We start from the raw sequence: 26,552 nt of genomic DNA, 5'->3' as shown, positions 1-26,552 counted from the left end.
GTCACCTTTGCATCTCATCTGAAGTTTAAAATCAGGGGTTCTTTTGGTTGACTGAATGGCATCCGCCAATAATTGCTGCTGCTCTAATTCCTCACATAAAAAAGTTTATACATTTGGATCAGGAATTCCAGATTTTGCTAATTTGTCTTTCTTCCTTTTCAAAGTTCCACATGAGCTTTCTTTTCTGACTCTGTTCTCTTCACAATTCTGTATCCCTGTCTCTGTGTTAGTGATTTAGTTTGTTATGTTTGGCAAACAATATCCTAAAGAATAGTGAATCTTATGGATCGTAAAATTTAGTGTGTGGAAAAAAGGAAACAACAAATTTTTAATCAAAGTAAGCAATAATGACAGGTTTATTTAAAATTTCCAGTAGAGAAAACCCACTAGTTTTGGAATAAAAAGTACTCAATGTACGAGAGCGTAAGTGAATATAAAAGATTAGCAGAAGAAAAATAAAACCAAACATAGTACAAAAAAATTAAAAAAAGTTGGAAATGGATTTAAACAGGGATGTTCTTTAAATCCTCCAAATATTTAACAGAGTTACTAGGTTTGGCAAACAATTCACTTGAAAATTAAAGCCTATTTCTGTACTGTAAACTCCATAAAAACTGCTTATTAAATTCAAGCACTCCATACAATTGGTATTGAAACAATTTTGCAGTCAATTTCAGAGAAGCAGGAATTATTCATTTGCTCTCACAGTTATATGAATTAACCAGCTGCATAACTGTTTTTTTGAAGCAAATGAAATAGAAGATGCCAAAAGAAAAAAAGTAGGATAAAATCTCAAAAAAATTGAAACACAGCAAAATTCAGACATCAATTTGTTTCTTAAAAGCAACAAACTGATTTTTTACAGTATATTCTACATCTGTAGTTGTCATTTCCCTCGCCCCACCCCCTCCAATACTCCTAAATCCACTAGTCTAATCAATTCTTAGCTTCCAAATATTCTGTACATATATATTTAGCAAAGAGCATATGCCTAACATTATTCTGACAGCAGTATGGTCAGCATACAATTTTAGAAAGATTACTATGTATATCATCAAGATTAACCATTACTTAAAAAACAAACAAACAAAAACCATTACTAAACAAATGGTTTTAAAATATTATGAAAACCCATGAAAAGAAGACTCCACACGGGCTCTAAACCTGATAAAAACACACTTCGGAAAGACTATTAATGCTAAACTTCTGCCGAACGATGACCTTAAAGTGCCAAACACAAAAGAATCTCTTAGGACCGGTTTTCCAATTGATGATTTGTCCCTGGCTTGGCCATCTCTCCTTTAACTATACACAAAGTCCTGCTAAAAGTATGCATTTTAGGTGATTTTTACAACAGAATGTTACAATGTAAACTAAACAGATTCTTGATATCAACAGTATGTTACCAAGGCTTTTTTAAAAAATTTCTGAATCCGACAGTTGGTCACAGAGGTCAAGTATTATCAAGGCTCCTTTGTCAGTTGTCAATCGTGTCTGACTCATCCATCCTTCAAGTACATGCAAGGCTCAACAGTTTTCAAGAGGCAGAAGCCTGAGGCCGTTTAAGACACAGATGAAATAGGATTGTGAGGTGAACCCATCTGAGTGAGAACTTTATCCAGCCACTGGAGGGGGCCGTGCAGATGGATCTCAATCCAGCAGGGGGTGCTAGTAACATCCTGGCGGTGGTATTCTGCTCCCCATCCCTAGAAACAACAGATTGGAGGTCATTTAACTTGCTTAACTCAGTGGTTAAACTTATTAAGTAAACAGAGTTCACGTAATCAGGCATAAAGATATGGATACTTTCCACAAGACAAATGCTTGAGCGCACAAACACACACACAACCGGGCAGGCACTTTCAGGGAATGTGTGTGTTCCCAGCTCCCTGAAGCCCATCTGTGGATTCTGGATTAATAAGTCTTGGTCTTGGGGAATGAAAGTTTTAAAATACATTATAAGGCTGTTTTAATAAAGATAGTTTTAAACTTTCATTTCCATTGCCCATTATGTTACTGATAGTATTGTAATAGACATTCTTAAATTCTCATTTTATCATCAAGAAAATAAGGAAAACGGTATGTGAGACAGACTGACATTCTGTTTCTTCCCTGTTCGGCCCACTGAAGGTCCTCCTATGCGCACAGGGCTCCTGAGTGATTCATCTCTAAGCAAAGTGGGCAGGAGCACATAAGTATCCAAACGCTCTTATTGACACCTAATCATCGCCTTGAATCAATACATTCCATTATTCATTTATTTGTATAGGAAGGTAGCTTGCCAGGCATCTTCAGGATTACTGAATCAGGACGCTAAGGCTGCAGAGAAGAAAGTCACTATGCAGAAGAAAAAAGTACTTTTGCTACTGCAAAGGTGAGTGACTCGCTGGTGTGGTGGCCAATGAAATGTGAAGTTCTGACAAACCCTTGTTTCATGAGGAATAGCAGAACAGACTGGGTTCTGTCTCTGAAGGTGGGGATCAGATCTTAATTATCTTCAATCTCAAACATCCAGCGCAGTGATTGGCACAAAGCAGACGCTTCTAGAGAAATACCTGTTCAACTGAACTGACTTGGATTTTTCAGGTATGGGGAGTTTACCGTGCAAAGAAGTTATAAAATATATGTTTTATGTTCAAGTTCAAAAACGATCATCTTAAAAATAGTGCAAGACTGGCTATTAATATTAGTAAAATGTTCTATATCGTTTCCCTAAGATGCTAAGTACGAGAGGGCAAAGGATGCTGTCCTTACGAGAATAAAGAAAAAGGTTGTTTTTCCAATTTTTTGTTGCTAATGTATGATAAGCAGCTGCCCTTTATCACATCATCAGGAGTTTTAAAACAAGATTTCTTTATCCTTAACTCTCCAAATCCAGCTTCCCAGCGATGTCCATTATATCTTGTGTAACTCTCCATTCAGGCACTTGCCCCATTATAATTAAACATATACCATGCCATAAGCATCCTGAAGCTAGAGACTTCAGGTGCTTTTTCATCTTTGTATTAATTCTCTGCAATAGTGCTCAAAGTAGTTGCTGAATGAATAAAATCTAATATATTTTTAGTGCATATCCTTGCGTTATAAACACTTTTTATTAGTGTAAAGGGTGTTTTTACGTGTGTAAAAGTAAATAATTAAAAACGTGTAAAAGTAAAATAATTAAAATTGATTGGGTAAGCAACATGAAATGAGTTTGAGAAAAAAGCCAATTGAGCAAAAGAGTCATATATTCTTGCAGAGTGGTCCTTTGGCAATAACAGACTCATCCAGGGACCTCAGCAATGACTGCCACAATGCCTGACTCCACGCGCCCATTTTAAATGAAGACCATGAAGATCAGAAAAGAAAAAAAAAATCCCTGTGCCTGAACCACAGGGTTAAAATGGCAGACAGAGCTAGAACCTGTATCTCCTCCTCTCGAGAGGGATTCTTTCCTCCATGTCCACAAAAACAAGCAAACGAAAAACACCGGCTAGTCACTGTCCTCATTTTTAAATTCACTTTAGCCAAAAAGCTAAGTCAAAGATTAGACGTTCATGTTAATTGTGGGTGAGAAAGGTCTTTGCAGTCTCGTGGGTACAAAGCATACAGGTAAACCTCTTCAAAAGGTAAAAAAGCTTCCTTTAACACTAAGAAGGTGCCAGGCTCAGCACTGACAACGTCAAGAATTATGTTTTGAGAAAAACACCACCAAGAGAACATGCTGAAAATCTGCTAATATAACTCAAAGGAGACCAAAAAAAAGATATTCAGGGAAGGATATCTGTGATCTACAGGATGATTAACACAGTCAGGTTCCCAAATTGCCCTTTGTAATAAACACATTATAGAACAGGTTTGACAACAAGTTAGGTGAGCTTCTGAAGAGAGGACATGAAAGGTGGTTGCCTCACCCAAATATATAATTAATTTTGTTTCTCAAGGTAACAGAGGATAAACGTTTAACTTTGAGAATTCAGCGACAAGGCAGTCAGTCACTAGACTAAGCTACTGACTCATGAAATCGAATCAGATATTTAAATTTTTTACATTTCAATGGCATCTTAATTTTTTTTTTTTCTTCTCGGAGGTAAAAGAGGAGGCAGCCAGGAGATCAATTATTGTGAGCAATGTCCTTAACCTTCCCCCTCCTCAAACCTTACAATACAGTCTTAGAGCCAAAGCATCTATTTATCTTCGGGCAAAGGCCTTATTAACTTCTGCATGAAAAGAAAATCACAGGGTTTACTGGAACCACTAAAAAACCTGACCAGTCAAATATAAATCCCAGTGCGATGAACTTTTATTTTTACAAAAAGATTACTTGCTTGTTGTTAAAACAAAAGCAAGAGGTGTCATCATTATAGAAGTACTGAAAACACAGTATGAAAAGAAAAGGAAGGGGGTGTGCTTACTGAATTGTTCTAAGACAGCCAAGTATTTGAACTATATACATTAAGTGTATCACATAACATGCCGTAATGGTGTTCCAATAGCTGAAATAGCGCTGTTCAAATAAGGAAAAGGTATTAAAGCCTGCTACTGGTGACACGTAACACACACACTCGTATATCCCAATGATGCAGTAAGTCCTCGATGTCCTGTGACTTGAAGTGAAATGCTGTATAACAAAATCAGTGTTATCACAGGGTAACTGACATAAACAAGAGTTAAGTCCCTATGGTGTCTTGTCAATGTCGTAACAAAATGACGTTGAATGAGACGACATTATTCGAGGACCTACTGTACTCTCCTAATAACTGACACCCTTGTTTAAGTTTAAAAATGCCGAGGTAATAAGTGAGCTCCTACGGACACGTATCGAGAAGAGCCGGATTTGTACGCTGGGAGCGAGCACGGCACAGGCGTGGAACCGCAAGCAGAGGGCTCAGAGCTCACTCACCTTCACAAAGCTCATGCGTATAGTGCACATTTTTGTGAGCTCATAGACGGTCTCGAAGCCATGGTTCACAGACTGTGCCAGTAACTGAGCAAATTCCTGGTTATTAAAGATTTTCAAACTACACCCACTGGGGATCTTGCAGACAGTGGTGGGATGAAATCCGTGATGGTAGTTGCAGTTCCGACTTTGCACAAAGATGCTACTGTCGCTGAGGCATTCGGCGTACACCTCCCCTCCAACATAGTACAGATGGACGCCTGTGGGAGGACAGAGACAGTGTGTCACTATCGTCGTTCACGGCTGGAAAGCGTGTGCAGCTCCAATATAGGAGTTCACAAGGATTTACGCTTCGGCTAGTCAGATAAACAGATAGTCTCCAAGTCTTGCACAACTGATAGAATCTTAGTTAACTGTATTAGCGAATAGTGTCCGTATGTCACAACATGCACGTCTAGGTTTCTAGGGGGGAAAAATACAACAAAGTCCCTTGAAAATCAGTAGCAAAGTGTAGCAATTTCATTCTGATAAGCGTTTAATGCCCTGTTCGGCCATGGACGGAAAGCCTAGTCCCACTTTAAAAATACAGCACAGTAAAGCTGGACTTTATTACGGGATCCTGCGCGTATTCACCTCACAGCTCACTTGCGTTTATGTCACAGCTAAGCTGTTTGAAAATTTTTAGGGTAGAAGAAGGGGGGATTGAGACGTAAAGGAACCAGGAAACCACAGGTGGAGGAAGTACTGCTGAGAGCTGTAAGATGTAAGGTCCAGGAAAAAAATCAACTAGAAAAATAATTCGAACTGTGTGGAATCTGATCTCGCTGAACTACCATCTGCTCCAAACTTCTTCCTGTGAGATCCAGAGTGCCAGGAGTGTAGGAAATTGATCTAACCCAGCCTTTTAAAAGAGGAAAGGGGGGAAAAACCATTCTGACAAAGCCTCACTGCATTTACGGAGATTACTTTATTACAGGCCACCAAGCAAACTGAGTCCCATCCCAGGTGGCTTTAAATGATCTATCTACCTTGTGGGTAACTCTTGCATGGTTTATTTAGTGCTAAAACTATCATCTCATACAAAATATTATGTGTTGTGTGTACATGTGCACACATGGCTGAGACTTCTGTAACGATGAAACAGCTGCAGGAGCAAATGTCCATTTTTCTGTCTGATGCAGAGAAAACAACTTAAGAGTCTGTGTTCTGGGTGTGTTTTTTACTTGATTATAAGAATGAGAAATTTTCATCTTAGAAAATTTGGAAAGTAAAACAAAATACAAAGCAGAAAATATTTTCATTTCTTTAGTGACCTAGAGGCAAGAATTGTTAACAGCTTGACACACTGTATGAGGTTTCAAGTATCATTAAACTTTCTCTGCAAACATCTGAAGTATCTACATGACTATGGATACAACCATTTATTTAACGATTCTCCCATTACTGGGCCGTTGTGTTCACACTAAGTTTCTGCTATAATAACAATGCTATGATACATGTCTCTGGATCATTTTTTATAATATCCTTAGGAGAGATTCCTGGAAGTTAAATCATTGGATCGAACACTTGTGATTCACTTTGCCAAATGACTTTCCAGAATGCTTCTATCAATTTACACCCTGCTCACCAGCAGTGTACTTTCTCATATCACCCATGCCAGTATTGAGTCTGAGTTTAAAACAAAAACAAAACTTCCCTAATTAAGAGTTGAAAAACAATACTGTTTTAATTTGCACGTGAGGCTGGTATGATCATTTCATATGTTTATTAGCCATCTGTAGTCCTCTTATGAATTTATTGTTCATATTTCTCACCTATTTATCTTGCCGAGGTTCTAGTATTCTTGTTTTTTATGAACTGCACATATAATTTATTTGTTTCCTCATTAGTCCTTTGTCTTTTAATTTTGTCTATGTATTTTTTTAACCTACAGAAGTTACAAGTCTTTAAGTAATCAAATCTCTTGTGATCTTTTCTGTTGCTTTATATAAGGCTTAGAAAATTTCTATCTCTCTGATCAATCAAATAAATTTTCTTCTAACTTTTTTATAGCTTGCCTTTAAAAAAAGTTCAACGCATTAATCTATCTGCATGTATGGAATGAGGTCAGGGTTTCTCCCTCTAGCCTCACCCCAAAGCTAGCTTTGTTACTGCAGGCCCATTAGAAGAAGACTCTACTGATCTGTTATACTTCACTTAACATACATTAAATTTTAAAACACAGTATAGTCTGAGTTTATTTATTCTACTGTTTTGTCTACACACTGATTTAATTGTAGTGTCATAATGTTTTATTTACCCTAATACCAAATACATTTTCTTTGCTCTTCCATTTAAAAAATTTAGCTATTTTCACCTGTTTATAATATTCAGAAAATATTTTCCAACTTTCAAAAAACATTACGTTGTGATTCTGAAGTGGATTGTTTTAAACTACAAATTAAATTAGGAAAAATGAATATTCTCAAAATGTTTTCACAATATTAGGCCTTCTCTCTAAGGAACACAGACTGTTTATTTATTCAAATTCTCTTTCTCTTGCAGTGAAATTTGGTTTTCTTTACATAAATCTCATATATGGCTGGTTCAGATTACTTTCAACATATTTATGCTTTCTGTTGCTATTAGGAATGTAATTTTCCCCTCTGGTATATTTTCTAACTGGTTATTGCCAGATAAAGGAAACTGACATATAATTTCTAAAAATAGATTAATTGGAGGTTTCTAGATAAATAATCATATCCTTTGAATGGACACAATGACCATAAGTAATACTGACATATGGGCGAAGGAGGGAGGCACTCATGAGCTTCTGGCATGAGTGGAAATTAATAAAAGCTTCCTGGAAAATAATTTAGCAAAATACATCAAGAGTTTATAACCTACTAATTTTACTTAAAGAATCTATTCCCCCCACAAATCCCAAGAATATTAGCAACCAATTAATCATATCATCTGTAAATAATGATCATTTTGGCTTATTTCCATTATCTGTAATTCTACAACAGTCAAGGCATCTGGAACAATTTTAAATAACAGCATTCCCAGAATTCTTATCTTCTTCCTAATTTTTAATAGGAATGTCCCAGAGTACAATGGCGTTTTACTACTTTGGGGCAATGGCCAACTTTAGAACTTAATGAAAAATAGGTCCCTCTGTCCCAAATGTATGCAAAATTGTGTTTATCTACAATTTCAAGGGTTTACAGACCACAGAAAGATATTTGTACGTTATGAACCTAAGTCCTAGCATTTCATCATTACATGTGTAGCTTAGGGACTATCTATCAGTTCCTGCTTTAAGAGTTCTTTGTGGTTTTTTGTTTTTTTCAAATGTTTTTATTGATTTCAGAGAGAGGAAGGGAGAGGGAGAGAGAGACAGAAACACCAACAATGAGAGAGTCACTGACCAGCTGCCATCTGCACGCCCCCCCCCGGGGATCGATCCCTCCACCCGGCATGTGCCCTGACCCGGGAGGGAACCGGGGCCTCCTGGTTCATAGGTTGATGCTCAACCACTGAGCCATGACTGCCAGGTTCTTTTTTTTTTTTTTCTGGATTAAATGTTAAACTTTATCTCAAATGTCTTTTAAGCATCTACTAAATAACCTTTTAATTTGGTCCTCTGTTCTAAATTTCATAGGTCATTTAAAAAAATTTTTTACTCTGGAAATAATTTCAAACTTATAGAAATAGAAAATCAGATCAAAGACTACTCATCCCCACATAACCTTCACCCAGGTTTATCTATGGTGACAATTTACTCCAAGTGCTTTATCGTTAGCATCTCCCTCCCCCCTTCTTCTACACACACCCATTCACACATACATGCATATGCATATGCGTACATATATATATTCTAACCCAGGATTGTTTTAGATTGATACATATGCACAGGGTGAGGCAAAAGTAGGTTTATAGTTGTGAGTCCACAGACACTGAGTTTATTCTTGTATTACTACTTATTATTGTATTATTTATTTGTATTACCACTGTAAACTTACTTTTGCCCCACCCCATGTGTGTGTGTGTGTGTGTGTGTGTGTGTGTGTAAATAAAATTTCTTCCTGAACCCTTTACTTCATCATGGCCCTTTACCCCTAAATATTTAGGTGTGCATTTCCTAAGAGTAGGCATATTCTCTTACACAGGCACAGTACATTAGTGATGCCAGCACGTTTAACATTCATATAATGCTTTAATCTACCACTCATATTCTAGTTTTGCCTGTTGACCCCAATAATGCCCTTTAAAGTATTTTTCCCCCTGGCTGGTACAGGATCATATCCAGAGTCAGGTTATAACACTGAGCTATCGTATCTCTTTAACCTCTTTTAATTTGGAACAGTCTCACGCCTTTGTCTTTGACGTTGGTATTTTGGGAGAATACAGTCCCTCACCTGAGGATATTTTTTCCATTACTTTTCAGAGAGAGTAGAAGGAAGGGGAGAGAGAAACATCAATGTGAGAGAGATACATCGACTGTTTGCCTTCCACACGAGCCCCGAATGTGGGCGAGGAGTGAGCCTGCAACCCTTGACAGGGAATCGAACCCACGACCCTTTGGTGTACAGGCCGATGCTCTAACCACTGAGCCACAGCAGCCAGGGCCCTCCTCACCCTTTTTAATAGAATGCTCCTTATTTTGGATTTGCCTGAAGTTCCCTGATTATTAGATGCAGATCTGCATTCTCAGCTGGAACTCTGCATAGGTGATGTTATTTCCTTCTCAGGCTATCACATCTGGAGGTATATCATATCCATCTGTCTCTCACTGGTGATGATAATTCTGATCTCCCAGTCAAGATGTTGTCCGATTCCTCCACTGTATAATTACTGATCTGCATTCTCCCTTGAAATGAATGGGCTGTCTGTGAAGAAATACTTTAAGACCATGCACACATCCTGATTCTCATTTAAAAAATCCTCTCTATATTTAGCATCCATTGGTGATTGTTGCCTGATGGCTATGAAATGATAACTTTCCAACTCTAACTCTCACTCTACGTTTACCAATCAGCCCTCCCCATTCATTTATTCATCTATTCATTACTGGCATGGACTTCTGAATAACTATTGCTTTTCAGTGGTTTAAAATTCATTACTGTACTTAATTATTTTGGTGCTCAAATTATCCTAGAGTTGGCCAGTGAAAGTCCCTCCAAGTTGGCTCCTATGATATGCCCCCATCATTTCCATAAGCATTTCTTTACTTTCTGACACAACAGAATGTTCCAGGCTCACTTTGGAACGCCTGTCCCAGCCTTGGCGTCAGCCCTTTCTCCAAGGAGTCCTGGCTCCTCTTAGTGGGAAATGGTATTAGAGGTGTCTCACTAGATGTGTTCACTGCTACGAGGTATCTTTGCTCTTGGCGCTTTCAGCAGACAGATCAGAAACTATCTGCACATACACACACATCGACATATGCACACACATACAGGAGATCATAAACATGCATGTGCACATACATATACATGTTATTAAAATCATGATTTCACACTGATACTTCCATAGGTTTTATTTATTTCCCCTCCTCCATGCGTGTATGTCTCTTATTTCCCAGTGAAAACCCAGGCTCCTAATATCACATATCCAGTATTAATCTTATAATAGACTCTAAGCGTTTCAGAAAGGTTTCATTCATGCTGCTGCTAAATAATCAAAGTCTACTACAAACAGTTCAGGGTTTGCTTACAATCACTCTACCCTACCTCGCCCAGACTGAGGATATATAGCTAAGTACTATACTTATAAATTGTTTTTGGATTATTTCATTCTTTTCTTCCCCCCTCAGTGAGGTATGACATTCACTTGAAACACATTAGGTTTATTTATTTAAATTTGCTTTTAGTTCCAAGTTGTAAGTAATTTTTTAACAGCGATCCTATCCTGCAGCAAAGCACAAGGTAGACCAGTGCTCCCGAATAGCAAGTCACTCTTTCTGCTAATTACTACTAATTATTATGTGTTGGCAGACCACAAAAATCACTGATTGGAAGGTGAACTTCCTGGTAATACACATTGGAAAAATATTTACAAACTGTAGCACGTACGTATTATCTGGCGTTGCTATACTAGTTTGCTACAGGAAAGACGAGGCAGCTCTGGGGGAACAGGGACACACCAGCCAAAGGAGGTTAAAGTGCACACTCACCTTTTCCAATGTGCCGCCTCGTGTTTTCAATGGTGGAATTCCGATTAACGTTGGAGAGCAGCCCAAGGCAGAAGCGGTTCTTATTGTTGGAAGGATCGGTGAAACCATCCACCAGCACGCTTGTGGAGGAGGCATGGAACGCCTCTCCCACGCGGTTATTGAGCTCATAGTAGACAATAGAGCACCAGTGTTTCGGTTCCTCATAAGCAACCGCCTGAACATCTGTAAGAAAGAAAAGCTTATAGTCAACCACGGTTAGTGCCCTGGGCTCCCAAAAGCTGAAACTGCTGTAACAAACACTGGCTCAGGATCATGGAATGAAGGTAAGGAGAAGCAACTGCTATTTGAACATGTAGACTTTATCTCTGATGCCTAAAGCAGGTATTCCTTTCTAAGCGCGACATTCTTTCATTGGAAAACAATTTTCTCTAATTACCGTCAGATAACCAAAATGCCAGCTAAGCAAGCATCCCCACAGCGTTTGCCGAACACTCACAATACCCTCTGTCCTAGGCCAAAATGGAAATCACCCCCATTACAGACCCTGGCTCACCATCTAAAGAAAGGCAACAAGTGGTAAGTGAGCTGAAAAAACAAGGGGGGAAAGAACAATAGAGCACGGGAAATACGCCAAAGGTGCTGGCACGAACAGGAATTACTTTCAACAGAGCCTTAGTATGCCGATGCCTTTTCAAAGCAACGAAAATCAGTTTCTAATTATTGATAAGAAGTTCCTTTACTTCACGTTAAGCTGCCAATAACTATCACAGCTCCAGCTCTGCTCCAGCCCCCAAACTCAGGAAGAAATCTTGCCAGCTGGCCAGTTTGTACAGAATGAATCATATCTCTCTCATCCAGATTTCATGCTAACTTCCTTATATTTGCTTTAAGTCATGCAGAGCAGGTGTGTTTTGTCTCTCCATTCCCAGAATGGGCCAACAATGGAAATTACCCAACTTTACTGACAGGATGCAGCTTGTTAAGTCAAATCTCTTAAGACTAACAAATCTCCAAACAGAACATGCTTCTAAATATTTGCAACTAAAAGGTTCTAAAGATAAGTTCCTCCTGTAGTAAAAGCTCTTATATCACTGTGTTAGAGATTCCAGGAATATGAACCATATATAGCCAGTGTGCCAATACATAATGATCTGAGGTTTATGGTCTTGGGTGTATCATCGTAAAAAAAAAAAAAAAAGGAAAGAAAATCCACATTGGAGGCAAGTACTTCTGTGTCCTTAACATCAACCTCCATGATATTCAAATGCACTTTACTTTAGAATTCAGTACAGAAAACAAGGCAAATGATCATGATGAAAACAGCCACAGAAAAGACGAAATACTGCCATTTGTGACAATGTGGATGGACCTTGAGAATATCATGCTAAGCAAAGTCAGTCAGATAGAATTAAGAACCACATGATTTCAACCGTATGTGGGATATAAAACTGAAAGCTAAAAAATGAACAAAGAAAAACGAACGAACAAAAAGTCATAGACACAGAGAACAGTATGGTGGTCACCAGAGGGAAGTGGGTGGGGGTAGTAAAGGGTAAAGGGGGTCAAATATACAGTGACAGAAGGAGATCTGACTTTGGGTGGTGGGCACACAATACAATTTACAGGTCATGTATCATAGAAATGTACACTTGAAACCTATATTATCTTATTAACCAATGTCACCCCAATACATTCAATAAAAAAGGAAAGAAAACCACACAAACATTAACTGCTTATTAACTGAAGCAGGTGAGCCGAAAACATACACCATCTTCCCTGTTTGCTAAGCTTCTATCCCTTGTCGATTTGCTGTATTTCAAAGAGCAAAATTCTAGTGATTTACAAGTGCCAAATCTTAAAGGAGGCTGCAACATTGTTAACAGAAGGCTTTATCAGCTTTTAGGGTTGTTCAAAATACCTTTCATCTAGGTTGGAGGTTGATGATTCCCCCCCACCCCATAAAAGGCCAGAAAGGTTTTGTAAACCTTGTGGTCTCTATTGCAACTATTCAACTGTACCCCAGTAGAGCAACAGCAACCACAGGTAATATGTAATGAACAAACACAGTGTGTTCCAATAAAGCTTTATTTATAAAAACAGGCAGAATATGAATTGGCCTGCAGGCTGTAGTTAGCTGACCCCTGCTCTAATCAGAAAACCATCCCAAATAAAACCACCACCACCACAAAAAGGCCCACGCTCCTTCCTCATGAAAATATTAACTATAAACTTATTCTAATGGGGAAAAATTTTAAAGGTCAATTTCCTGAAATGAGACATTTTAGGCTTAACAACAACAGCTACAGGTCTACATGCTCATAACTGTATATGCTATGTATATGCTGTGCCCATTCTTTTCTGCTATCCTGTTCCCCAAATAAAAATCCCAAAGATGGTTGAGACAGCTCTTTTCTCCAACGAGAATCTTTATTGGCTCATAATTATATGTTTGAGAGGATGTTCAGATCACAGGAGCCAACAAAATAGGTATGAAAATTGTTTATAGATTAAAAAGGTGTGCATTCCAATTTATGACACCGCACATCCCAGAAAGGTTCTTTGAATTCATCGTCAAATGCTAAGAACGTCAAAAACACAAGCAAGTCTGACAAAGTGTGAGGTATCCCCAATTTTAATAAAAAGGTTGATGAGAATGACCTAAGACATACCTATAGTATCCGAATTGCATTTTAACTTCAATGTTTACACAAATTCAAAGACCCAGGCCATGGGCCAAGTGTACCTGTGAAGCACCTTCCTCCACGAGAGGTTTTTGGGAGCAGCTTTACTCAACAGCATGGTTGTGACTTCTTACCAATGCTCGGAGATCTCCCCAGCACTTTGTTACCTGGGCTCCCTGCTCCCTCATGCACTGCAGCCCTGGAGCAATGCGTCCTCCCCTCCTCTCCTCCCCTCCATCACTGCCAGGAGTATGCAGAGCTGCAAACAGATCCACCCTCTACTAAAGAGGGAAAGAAATGCTTGTCCTGCTTCAAGTTCTTCCAGGTGAGAACAGGAAAAATGTGCCTCAATTCCTTTTCTGCAGCGAGGTTAGAAACAAATACGAACGGCAAGAAAAAAAAACAAAAGCCACTGATTTGTCCCAGCTGCAGTAATACATAAACGAGGGCTAGAAAGTAGACTGGGTTTATGAATATCTATCCTAACTGCAAAAGAACCTTCTGGAAAGCCTTGTTATATGAGCTGCTAAATTTGGAAATCACCAGTGGAAACTCCACTTCAGTACTGTTATGCTCACTGTTTCTCAATACCCCTCTGTCCTTTACTTAAAAATATTCTTTTATCACCAATTCTAAACTACTAAGTATTGACGTTCTCAACAGATGAGCGCTCAATTACGCATAGGCCTTCATCAGTTAAATCAGCGTGCTGTTCTTCATGTAAGACTTGCCTATAATCTAAAGAACTGTTTCTACAGAGCTTCCCTTATTGTATTTTATCTTTCTCAAATAGGTATCTTTTTAAAGACTAGTAAAATTTTGTGAGAGAAAGCAACATTTGGACAGATAAACTTGAGACCTTAAAAAGGGAAAAAGCAGCTATTCATTTTACCTCCTCTGCTGATTTCCGAGGGCAGTGAAGGTGCCATCATGTTTGTGTCCATTGGCTGAGAGCCATCCTGGGTCATGGGGTCTTCAGGAGGCAGGTAAGCAGGTGGGGGCGTATCAGCTACAAAGTTAAAAAAAAAACCACAACACCTATTTTTTAATTCTTAATAAACATATACACTTAAAACATACATATCCTCTTCTGTGCTGAAATTCTTAAAGAGATTAAGTTGCCATTTCAACCTCCCCATCTCAAGACTGGAGGCCACAGACGCTGGACTTGCTGTGCACTTTCTGAAGATCACTACCATCTCATGATCTGATTTTAGTAAAAATTCAGTGGGAGGAAAAGCCTTACGTGCCAGTTCTGGAAGTTGTCTGCCTGTCCGGGATTGTGCCATTGTAAAACAATCAGATGCGCGTTTAAACCATCTTTAGTATAACCCACACTGAACGGACCTCTGCATTTCCGTTTCACTGGTGGGTGGAAAACCTTTGAAAGCCACAGAAGGCTTCTTAAAAAAAGGGGATTCAGGGTCTCTTACATTAATCCTATGGGCTCTTAGGAATCACCGAGTTTCATTACAGTCAACTTCCTGACTTTTAATTTCCCAAAACTTCAGGCAATGTTAGGACTACCTTCTCCCTACCCTCTTAAATAATCACCAATTTTAAAATCCCTAGTAGCAAAATAATGGAAAACAAATCAGTTTATCACAACTGTCTTCTATTTCAGAATTCATATAGATGTTTCTTCTGGAAAGTCATAGTCAGCTGGCAATTAAGAGGCAAACAATATTTTATTGATTTCTGAAACAAAGAACATAACACAAGTCTTCTGTTTTCTTAAAGAAAATAAAGGGCATGGGTTTCCCAAAAACAAGTTCCTCACTGGCTAGTGTGAGGTCATGTGGCACATACAGCAGAGCAGGGAACAAAGTCTCACCTTAGGGAAATACGAGTAACTTAGGTCCTTCCTCTAGACTCCCCTCAGGGAAACCATCAAATGCAAATACTAATAGGGCTCCACTAGAGTTCCCCAGCGATTTCTAAGACCGACTCTTCAGCTGAATCACAGCACCTAGTGACTTCCACGGTCCAGCTGTTAACGAGCAGGAGCTCGTGGCACAAACAGGGCTGTGGGGACCTTATCTGGGTGCCTTTTCCACCCTTTCTCCAGCTTCTTTTAATTTGGCTTCTTCCCTGCAGCTGGAACACTAACTTGGCTTTACTTCCAGCCAGGAAGGAAGACAAAAAGCCTCCTCTGAGACCAAATTCAATACATTTCTGCAAATGCGCAGGTAAAAATTTCATGGGCAACCTATGGAATCGGCACCACCGAGAGGGGCCAGATAACCACTGGTGGTGTCCACCGTTCCCACGAGTACCTCCTCCCACCCCGGCAACTATCTCTTCTCCATATTTCCCCTCCTTGGCCCATGCTTTATTTCCTGACAGCAGGGGAAGAAGTGTAAATTCAAGCACTAATCTTCCATTTTTTCATTCTCGGGCCCACCCTGGCTTTGCCACTGCTCAAAAAGCTTCCTGAAATGGTCTCCTCCCCACCAGCCTGTTCATCAAACCCAACGGGTCTGGGAGGGAGTGGATGGGGTGGATAGGAAATCATTGTATTATATTAGCTTGATTTTTAAACTAATCAATCTCCCACCCTCATTCTAAACAGTTTTGGATTGAAAAACAAACCAAACAAGGCAAAGTAACGAGGTTTAGAATAAAAGGAAGAAAGAGATACATCATCAAAAGATAGCAATATCAAGTGTGACCGCTTTTCAGTTTTTGAGGACATACCGGCACGGATGTCAAATTCAAATTACTTAAAAAATATTTTGGTCACCCAATGAACATGCTTGCCCACTCATTCACAGGGGTCAAGTATACAGATGCCAAGTATGTCTTTATTTAGAATATGTTTCTTGAGGTCTATTGGCAAGAAATTTGGTACTAATCGTTTTTGTTCTCTGAGGTGCGGGCTTATTAACCTATTAACTTGAAAAACAAAACGTCCTAATTAATCATTTATTCTGATAAATATTACACCATCAGTTAAGTCTCAAAGAGGAAGATAATTGTTTTCTGTCTCTGCTAAGTTAAACAAGCAGATGGTTTCTAGTACTTCTGTTGCAATTCCTTTGTTGTTAAAGTATATGTTTCTTGGGATTACATCACCACTTAAATGAATTTAATTAAGTGGGGGGCTGTGATTCCCTCAAGAAGTATCTTTTCTGAGGTTGCACTTACAGCAGGTTTGTTTTTCCATGTATGAAATGATGCTGATGGAGGCTGTGCTTCTCCTAAAGCAAATGCGTGCAATACACTATTTTCCCCCCTCTTTTATCAAGAGCAGAGGCTCTTAACAACGATGCCACTCCCAGAAGGATGCAGCTGTTTTGAAACCCTTCAGAATAAAAAATAAAACGTATTCAAGCACCTGTGCCCGACGAGTAGAACAGGACATGTGCTTACTGCTTAGCTACGAGGTCTCCTTTCGCCCACAGTCCAGTCCTGAGGCCGGGAGCACAGGGGCCCGGGGCGGAGCGGAAAGGCTCCCCATCCAGGGGCGCCAGCTGCTCCCCGACACTGTGATAACACCGTCCGCCCCGACCACAGAGCGTCACCCAGCAGTGCCACCTACCCGGCATCTGGAAGGGGCTTCCTGGGTCTGAGCTGGTGGGAGAGTGCGGGTAGGTGCTGCTGCTGCTGCCGGGAGAGTTGGGGTAGCTGCTGCCGGGGGAATGCGGGAACGGGTGGCTGTTGGGCTGCTGGAAAGAATCCGGGAAGGTGGCGTTGAGTGGCATGTGAGGCTCGTTTTGTCTTAGGTCGCGGAACTGAGCTAAGAGGCTGTGCTGAGGGTTATATTCGCTGTGCCTGGGGACCAGCACTGGAGGAAGAACTGGAAAAACAAGAAGAGGAAACAAAAGGACAAAAATGAGAATGATGAAAATTCATAATAATGCCGCAATAAAGTCAAAACATGATCTGTAAGTAACAAATTATCTGAACGCTGCCCTGCTGCCAACTCCGGGAACAAATGCAGTAAAAAATACCATCTCCTTAGACTCACTGACGATTTACGCCTGAGACGAGCGGCAGTGACAAACTGTCCGGGGAAAGTCTGCAAAATACATTCTTTTAGGTTAAAATATTATGGCTCTCCTATTCTTAATTTTTTTCATTTACTATAAACCAGAGCACAATTAAGAACATGTCATCATCGATGAGTCCACTTTACATCCCTGGCTGATAAGATTTTACATTTAAGAGTTAATAATATTTATTGAATGATATGAATTATTCACCATACATGTTTTAAATGAAAACTCCATTATAATCTTATGGGACCACCGACGTATTGTGTGGTCCGTAGCAGACTGAAAAGCTGTTATGTGGTGCGTGACTTTACCTTATGAATGTCTTTTCTCTAAGGATTGTAATGTATTTACCCACTTTTCAGTCATCGTTATCATTACCTGAGAGGTTGAAAAAAAAAAAAAGAAATTTCATACACCCCACATTTTGCTAAGTGAATACTTAAAACCAAAAATGCTTATAATAGCAGTAAAGAAGGAAAGAAAACAACTCGAGTGGGTCCTAAAAGCTCTATGTTAGAAACCTAAGGTGTTAATAATCAGCATGGTCAGACATCTCCAGAGGCAAAGCCACTAGAAATGCAAGGAGAATCAAAGGGAAGGGCTGGCTAACAGAGCCCGAGCCAGGGGTTAGATCCTAAGCTTCCTGCCAGGGTCACCAGATGGCTCTTCCCAGTAAGAAAGGCCCTTGAAATCCCGACTGCTCTTGTGGCCTTGGCCGGAAAGACAAAAACAACCCATTTGGTAAACTGTACGGGAGGAGAGAGGAAGGCATCTAAAACCTGCTATTGTTGCTGGGAGTTAGGTTTCAGAATTATTTTCCCAACGAAACAATACTTAGTGGCATTAGGAATTAAGTAGGTTTTTGAGGGATTTCCAGAGAATTTATCCATAATTTCTAACATTTCTACAGAAAAGAAGTGCTCTTAACACTTGGATTATCACTTGTTCATGAGCTGAAAAATGTTAAAATTTACCATACGCTGTGCCTTAAATTTTACACAATCCCGTAGCAATATGATTTCCCTACTTGACCCCTTAGAAGCAAACTTTTTTTAGTATAATAAATAAACATATTTTCTCTTTAGCACGGTGTTGGAATCTGCCCAAACCAAGTCATCAAAAGAGTAACTCCTCCTTCTCCCTTTCAATAGCCACCTGAAGTGTAATTTACTCTGTCTTGTTGAACAAAAAATTCCCCGTAGTCATAATGGCTCCCCCAACGCCAAGAGGAATCTATATTCCAGAATAAACTCATGCTGTGAAATAGTTCAATGCCTTTAAATTACTTATGCAATCAAACATTCTCTTTTCTCTTTTAGCTGCTGTGGCTTAGGTTTTCAGTTTCCAACTTGCCTTTTTTGGTCATCTAGAGATAGCCTCAATTCTGACTGGTACCTTTAAAAGGGGGCAGATATTGGCTTCTGCGCCCCTTCCCACAAAGGCAGTACCAGATAGCAATTTGAATCAACCCTCCATCTTAACCCTTCAGAGGACCCCTAGCCCCCCAACACATGCACACACACAACCCTCTTCTTCCTTGCTGTATTCCCTGTTTTTAGCAACTCCTACTGCCTAACAGTTTTAGGAGGGGGAATTTACCTCTTCCCCTCGCAGCAGCAGGCACGCATTTCTGCACCCCGGGGTGATACTCTGCAGTGTTCCTGCAGTAACTCTGTTGTGTGGTGTGCGGTGGTCTGGCTCTTAGGCACGGTGCTGTCCTCAGTGGACATTACAGGTGAGATCAACCAGCTTTTGCTAATGACCTTGGAGAAATGAGCCACCAGCTACAACAAATCAGCATCCTCTAGACGAACTTGACAAGAAAAATGTTTTCCCTCACCTCTAATAGTTAAGATGGTTTTGCCACTGTTGACATAGGCACAGGTATCTTTTAATAAACTTAAAAAATGTACTGAGGTATCACACATTTATACTAAAATGCACAAATCTTCCTATAAATGGAATTGTATATTCGTGTGTCTGACTTCCTTGGTTCAACAGTATGTCTGTAAGACCCACCCATGTTGTGTGTAGCATCTTCTTATACATATATATCACAATTATTTACTCAGTCCTCCCACCTAACCTCCTCCAAGGATAATCAATTTCATTTTTTTTTCTGGTTTATCCTTCCTGTGTTTCTTTTTTTTAAAAATTAAGCAGATAGCCTGGCCGGGCGTGGCTCAGCGGTTGAGCATTGACCTAGGATCCAGGCGATCAGGGTTCGATTCCCGGTCAGGGCACATGCCCGGGTTGCGGGCTTGATCAATGACTCTCTCATCATTGATGTTTCTATCTCTCTCGCTTCCTCTCCTCTCTCTGAAATCAATAAAGATATATTTAAAAAAAAAAAAAAAAGCTTTAAAAAAAAAAATTAAGCACATAAATATATGCTTTCTTATTTCATTTTTATTACTAAAAAGAAAGTCAGCCTACTACATATACTCTTTTTCTCTTTGCTTTTTTCACTATGTCCTAGAATTAGCTTCACTCTAGTTTATAGAGATCTTCCTCATCTGTTTTTACAGCTGATAGCACCGTCATTTATTCAACCGATCGCCATGTGTGGGCATTTAGGTAGTTTACAATATTTTACCATCACGTACAACCCCACAATGAATAAGCCAGTAGACATATACTGTTGTACTGTTAAAGGTGTATCTCCAGGGTAAATTCCTAAAAGTGGAAATACTGGGTGAAAGGGTAAATGAAGATATCATTTTGTTATTGCAAAGTACCCCTTACTAGGGCTGTGCATTGTGCATCACCCCCAGCCACGTATGAGAGTGACTTTTGCCCCACAGCTTCCAAAACAGACTAAGTTGTCAAGCTTTTGATTGTTTTGGACACTCTGATGGGCAAGAAATAGCATTCGGTGCAATTTTAGTTTACATTCCTTTTTTTTTTTTTTAAATATATCTTTATTGATTTCAGAGTGAGGAAGGGAGAGGGAGAGAGAGAGATAGAAACATCAATGATGAGAGTCATTGATCGGCTGCCTCCTGCATGCCCCGCACCGGGGACGGAGCCCGCAACCTGGGCATGTGCCCTGACCAGGAATCAAACCTCCATCTCCTGGATCCTAGGTCAATGCTCAACGGCAGAGCCAAGCCGGGCAGGGCTACATTCCTCTTAATATGGTGAAAATTTATTATCTTTTCATGTATTTTGGAGGACATTTTAGTATCCTTTTGTGTGTGTGTGAATTATCTGCTTGTGTCTTTTTTGGTCACTTTTCACTTAAAAATATGTATTAGAGATGTTAACCCACGATGTATTTATATGTTACAAATATTTTATTATAATCTGTCTCTGACTTTGCTTATGTGCAAAAGTTTATGTTTTGGTTGTCAAATTTATCAGTACTTTCTCTTATTGTAAATGGATTTTGATTCATAGAAAGCTTTCTCCTACACCCAGATCGTAAGAAGGAATTCACCCATGTATTCTTGGAGTGCATATACAGTTTCTTATTTTATTTAGAGCTCTGATCCATTTGGAGTTCAGTTTTATTTATAGTAGGAGGAACAGATCTAATTTCATCTTTTTCCAAATGGCTAGCCAGTTGCCCCGACACCATTAAAAAGCCCATCTTTGTACCAGTGACTGAAGATACCACCTTTCTCATAAAGTTCCATACATGTTAGGGTCTATTTTTAGACATTCCATTCCATTCTATTCTCGTCTGTGCCCCAGTACCGCTCTGTTTTAATTATAGAGGCTTTATAGTATGCTTTAATATAGACAGGGCTAGGCCCCTCTCACAGTTCTTTTTCAATGCTGCCTGAGCTTGTTTTCCCACATGAACTTTACTTATCACCTTGTCTACCTCTAGAAAAAAGGAGTATTGGTACTTTAACTGGGAACACATTATATTTATACATTAATTTAATAAGAATTAATATCCTGAAGTGTCCTAGTCAAGAACTGGGAAGGCCTGCCCAAGTCTACTTTTGTGTATTTCAGGAGTGTTCCATAGTTCTGGTCTGTATGAGTTTACGAGGGCTGCCATAACAAAATACCACAAACTGAGTGCTTAAACAACAGAAATTTATTTACTCAAAGTTCTGGTGGCTGGAATTACAAGATCAAGGTCTCTCCTGAGGCCTTTCCTCTTGGCTTACAGATGACCACTCTCTTGCTGTGTCCTCACATAGCTGTTTTTCCCTAGTGTCTCTCTGTATGTCCCTCATCTCTTCTTATAAGGACACCAGTCAGACTGAATTAGGGCTCACTCCAATGGCCTCACTTTAACTTTTTAAAGGCCTTACCTCCAAATACAGTCACATTCTGCGGTACTTATGATTAGGGCTTCAATATATGAAATTTTTTGGGGGGGGTCCAAAATTTAATCTACAATACTGAATATAGGTTCACCATTTCTTATATTTATTCTTAAGTATTTTATCTTTTCTGTTGCTACTTTAAATGGCATTTTCTCTTCCATTGTATCTTCTAACTGGTAAGATGTGTGTGTGTGTGTGTGTGTGTGTGTGTGTGTGTGTGTGCGCCCACGCACACACACATACACACAAGGTTATTGATATTTCTGTTACTTTTATATCCTGCTACCTGGCTGACTCTTATAGTCTGAGTTAGTTGTACCACCGATTCATTACAGAGTTCTCCAGATAAATGATCATGCTACCAACAAATGGACATAGTTTTAATTGTCCCTTTTCAATTGTTTTCTCTTGTCTAATTGCATTGGCTAATAGTGCCAGTATAATGTTAAAAAACAGTAAAGCCAGTAAACTTTCTTATATTTTTTTAAAGGTTTTTTCAATTGATTTTTAGAGAGAGAAAAAGGGAGAGGGAGGGAGAGAAAAACATTGATGTGAGAGTGAAACATCGCTTGGCTGTCTCCTGCATGCACCCTACCGGGAATGATCGGCATAGGATAAACTGCATGTGTCTAAGACGTCCAATGTGGTTAGTGTTGGTGTATACTTCTGAAATCATCACCATAATCAAGAAAGAAGCATTAATGTAGAAGAGACACACAGAAGGAAGCCAGTTCAGCAGGGTTAAGCACCCCCCCCCCCCCGAAAAAGCTGCTCTAAAATAACAAGGCCTAGGCTCCTCTCACCTGTGTGGCACCTACAGGACAACATAGCTGCTCCCTAGACATTTCTCTCCACCCCCACCTGGTTCTTGTTCTTTTCACTTCAGCAGTATTTCAGGGAAGGGGTAATTAAGATATCTGTTTTCTATTGCTGGACAAGGAAAGAATAAACATCCAGACTAATTATCCACGTTTAACCACGCCTGCATGCGATTCTTATTTCTTGGGGCAGGGGGTGACTGCCCAGCTGAAAGAATGAAGATTCAGGTACCACGGGGTAGCACCTAGCTATTTTCCATTACTTCCGTGTCCATAAACACAGGCAATAGCCTGGCACAGTACAGCATAGGGAATATGGTTAATAATAGTGCAATAACTATTTTTTTAAAATGAGGATTTGCAAACTTGACACCTGTCTCAGGTCAGAAACAGGAAGGAAGAGAGGGTGAAGAATGCCTTCCTCTTAATCTTTTCTTCCCACGTGTCAGGTTATTTCTATTTTATGGAAACAGAAATATGGGAGCGCTGAGTCTCCTGGGGCCCACTGTCTTCAGGGCACTGAATAAGTTTGCTCCTACTTGGCAACGTCACAGGAAGGCTGCAGTGTGTAGCTTCCCTGTGAGGGTTGCTCTTACTGGTTAATCTGAATTCAAAGAATCTCCTTTGAAAGAGGAGGCCAATGTTAAAACACTTTCTTTACACCCGTACATTTTATTTGAATCATTTAAAAATCAGACTGTGTGTTTCATTCCTGTATTCTAGGAGTTCTAAACCTGGTAAAAACCCTAAGCTCGTTTCACACCCTCTCCTCAGATATATTCAGGAAAAGAAACAAGGCTCCTCCTCGGGGACTTTACCGCATCTCCCTTTAGTCATTTGGAAACCTCCAATGCTGTATGCCTTTAAAGGGAGGGAAAGCATTCTTCCTTCTTTTCCTGGCCTCTTCAGGAGGGAAAAAAAATCAGATTTCTGCCTTTTCTCAGGGAGGCACCTCTGCTTTTCAAATTGTTTATGCATCTCTTTCGGTTAAAAAAATTAAATCCCTTTTTGGTTAGACCAAAACAACAAACTAAGAAAGTTTCAGGAGCTATTTTCGTTTCAGGAAGCAGTTTCAGGAGACATTTGTGACTCTGCTGCTGGACTGGGCTTTTCTGCGTTGCCAAGGCACAAGGGGAAGGAATGCAAAAGGAACAGCTAAAACTGGAAAGAGGGGCTGAGCTCTGGAGAGCATCCCGTACACCCTCTAGATCTGGGAGCTTTTTCGAAATTTGGAAGCACTGTCTGAAATTCAATCACCAAGCGGTCAGTGGTAAAGTCGTCCAGTAACCAGACTAAGGCCGACAAGTCCCCACCCGGGCTGTGACCCACCAAATGCTCGTGGACAAGTGTTTTTTTTAAACACAGAAGAAAGTTCTACAGCAAAGCTGCCAGGCCCTTGCCTGCGTTTGCCGACACAGACATAATGAAAAAGAGGCAGCTGCTACCCAGGGGAACATGAACGCTTTCTTATTCCTAAGACTTGGAAAAGGCATTTAGGTAAGGAGTCAAGACACCCTCGCTATGATAACTACTTTTGCGAATTTGAGCAAATCACTTAACTTCTCAAGAGTCTCAACCGCCTCACATGAGAAAGCAAGGGACTTGAACGTCAGGGGGCCTTCTTGCTCTTGGCTGCACAAGTCCCCGGGCTGATGATAAAGCTGCCCCACGTACACGTGCAGCTTCACTGCATACAAAGTTCAGTGCCCGCTGGATCTCAGCTGGGTCTCAGGACACGTCACTGAGGCCACCTAGGAGAGAGAAGGTGGCCCTGGGCGAATCAAGAATGGCCCGAGAGCCCGTCCAGCTGCACCAGTTCTCGTTTGCAGACAGGTTGAAGGGGGCAGGGACATCAAGCTGGCAAAGCGGCTGTGTCCAGTGTAACATCTACACCAGACAGACGGCCCCAGACAGCGTGTGCCCAATCACCTGCACAGAAACCTTTCAAGTAGAAAGTGGTGGAGGGGACAAGACCACTTAGATGTTAACAGTATGCGCGTATGAAGTGAAATTCCTATCTCACGATATGTCAGGAATACTTTACACTAAAAAAAAAAAGATTCTCAAAAACCTTCAATAGATGTTAAATTAAAATGATATATCCATATTCCCAAATCCCTGAGTGGTGTCGCTTTATCTTTTTGTTTGCTTACGGGTAGTGAGGATCTGAAATATTAATGTTCACTGAGCACGACACATACCCCACTGAACACTGACTGCAGGTGAGGCACTGTGCAGGGCACTGCAGATGCAGACGGCGACAGGCCAGCCACTGTCCCTCCCCGTGTGGAGTTTACAACAGATGGCTGAGCCCTCACAACACAGGAGGAAGCAGACTCAGCCTAGCTCAGTAACACACCCAAGGTTACACAGCTGCTGCACCGAGGGCCAGGGTTTGAATCAAGGTCATAACCAACGGACTACATTACTCAGTACCACAAAACTGGAAAGAGATTGTGGAAGTTGTTTTCCATACTTTTATGTTTTTTTGGGAGGGGAGGGGGCCATCTTTTTAAAAGTTAAGATAGTTTTGCCTAAAGGTAGCAACTTTGTAGTATTTTTTTCCTCCTAGGAATGTATCAGTTACTCTTGAGCACAGATACATTAATAGAAGACAAGCTTGAACACATTTGAATATAAGCAGAGAAATGAACTGTATTCAGGAACAGTATCCCAGAGCTTTAAAAAAAGCCATGAAGTTTACTTAAAGAGAGCCTAAATTGTACTTGACTTCTGAGAGCTCCACATCCTACATCATTCCAGGCCAGGCTCCGTTGTGTACACCACAGATGATTTCCTTCAGATAGCTCATCTGTGAGCTATGCACCCACAGTCCATCCTCTATGACCCCACAACCTAGTCCAGATTCCTGCTCCAATCTCACCCCTCTCTTCATCCAGCCTTCCCAAGCTTCTTGGAGTTTCCATCTGCTAGTTTCCATACTGTGCCCTTTGCTCACTTGGCCATATTTCCAATTTATTCTGTAAACCTCACTTCTTACTAGTAACATGGAAACAGCAGTACACTTCTCAGATTTTTTAATTTAACATTTATAGAGTGCTTATATATGCCTGGTGCTGTAGCAAATATTAACTCATTAACCCTCCTAACAACTCTGACCCAGGGACTATCACCACCTTTATTTTATAAACGTGGATGCTGAGCTATACAGATGAAGGGACTCACCTATGTATAAATAACCAGTGAAGACAGGATTTAAACCCAGGCAGTCTGGCCTCAAAACCTAGGTGCTTAACCCCTGTGCTATGGTGTCTCTCTCAATGTCACACAGGTTAGTTTTAACAAGTTCCTGGGCCGTGGTAAGCATAGACAGATAGTTACTATTACACTAAGTCCGAGGAGCCTAGGGTGCCTCATCTATTAGACGCTACTGATACATAAATGACCATCCCCAGGTGTCACACCTGGCAGCGTGGCTTAATTTCTAGTTGCAGTTGAATATAATTAGTTCCTATTCTAAATTCAAATTTGATTCAGTTAAATATATTCCTTAAGCCCTGGCTTGTGTGGCTCAGTTGGTTTAGCGTCATCCCATGCACCAAAAGGTCTCTGGTTCAACTCCCAGTCAGGGCACATGCCCAGGTTTCAGGCTTGATCCCCAGTTGGGGGTGTGCAGGAGGCAGCCGATGGATGTTTCTCTCTCACACTGATGTTTCTCTCTCTTGTCCCCTTTCCCTTCCTCTCTCTCTAAAATCAATAAAAGCATATTAAA

General features: G+C 40.3%; 1 protein-coding gene across 2 annotated transcripts in view; it reads right to left on the bottom strand.

The window, feature by feature from the left end:
- Positions 1 to 329: 329 nt before the first annotated feature.
- SMAD1 (SMAD family member 1) overlaps positions 330 to 26,552 on the bottom strand; it is a 65,052-nt gene continuing 38,829 nt past the window's right edge. For both annotated transcript variants that reach the window (XM_081136426.1, XM_081136427.1), the window contains exons 3-7: positions 17,259 to 17,516; positions 14,610 to 14,726; positions 11,037 to 11,258; positions 4,886 to 5,142; positions 330 to 1,706 (exon numbers count right to left, since the gene is read on the bottom strand). In XM_081136426.1, coding sequence (XP_080992552.1) covers positions 1,563 to 1,706; positions 4,886 to 5,142; positions 11,037 to 11,258; positions 14,610 to 14,726; positions 17,259 to 17,516 — 998 coding nt within the window. In that variant the 3' untranslated portion in view covers positions 330 to 1,562. The remainder of the gene's footprint in view (positions 1,707 to 4,885; positions 5,143 to 11,036; positions 11,259 to 14,609; positions 14,727 to 17,258; positions 17,517 to 26,552) is intronic.

Source organism: Miniopterus schreibersii (genome assembly GCF_964146895.1).
Source record: "Miniopterus schreibersii genome assembly, chromosome: 4".
In the NCBI taxonomy this organism is placed as follows: Eukaryota; Metazoa; Chordata; class Mammalia; order Chiroptera; family Miniopteridae; genus Miniopterus; species Miniopterus schreibersii.
This window is presented reverse-complemented; position numbering and strand designations above follow the sequence as displayed.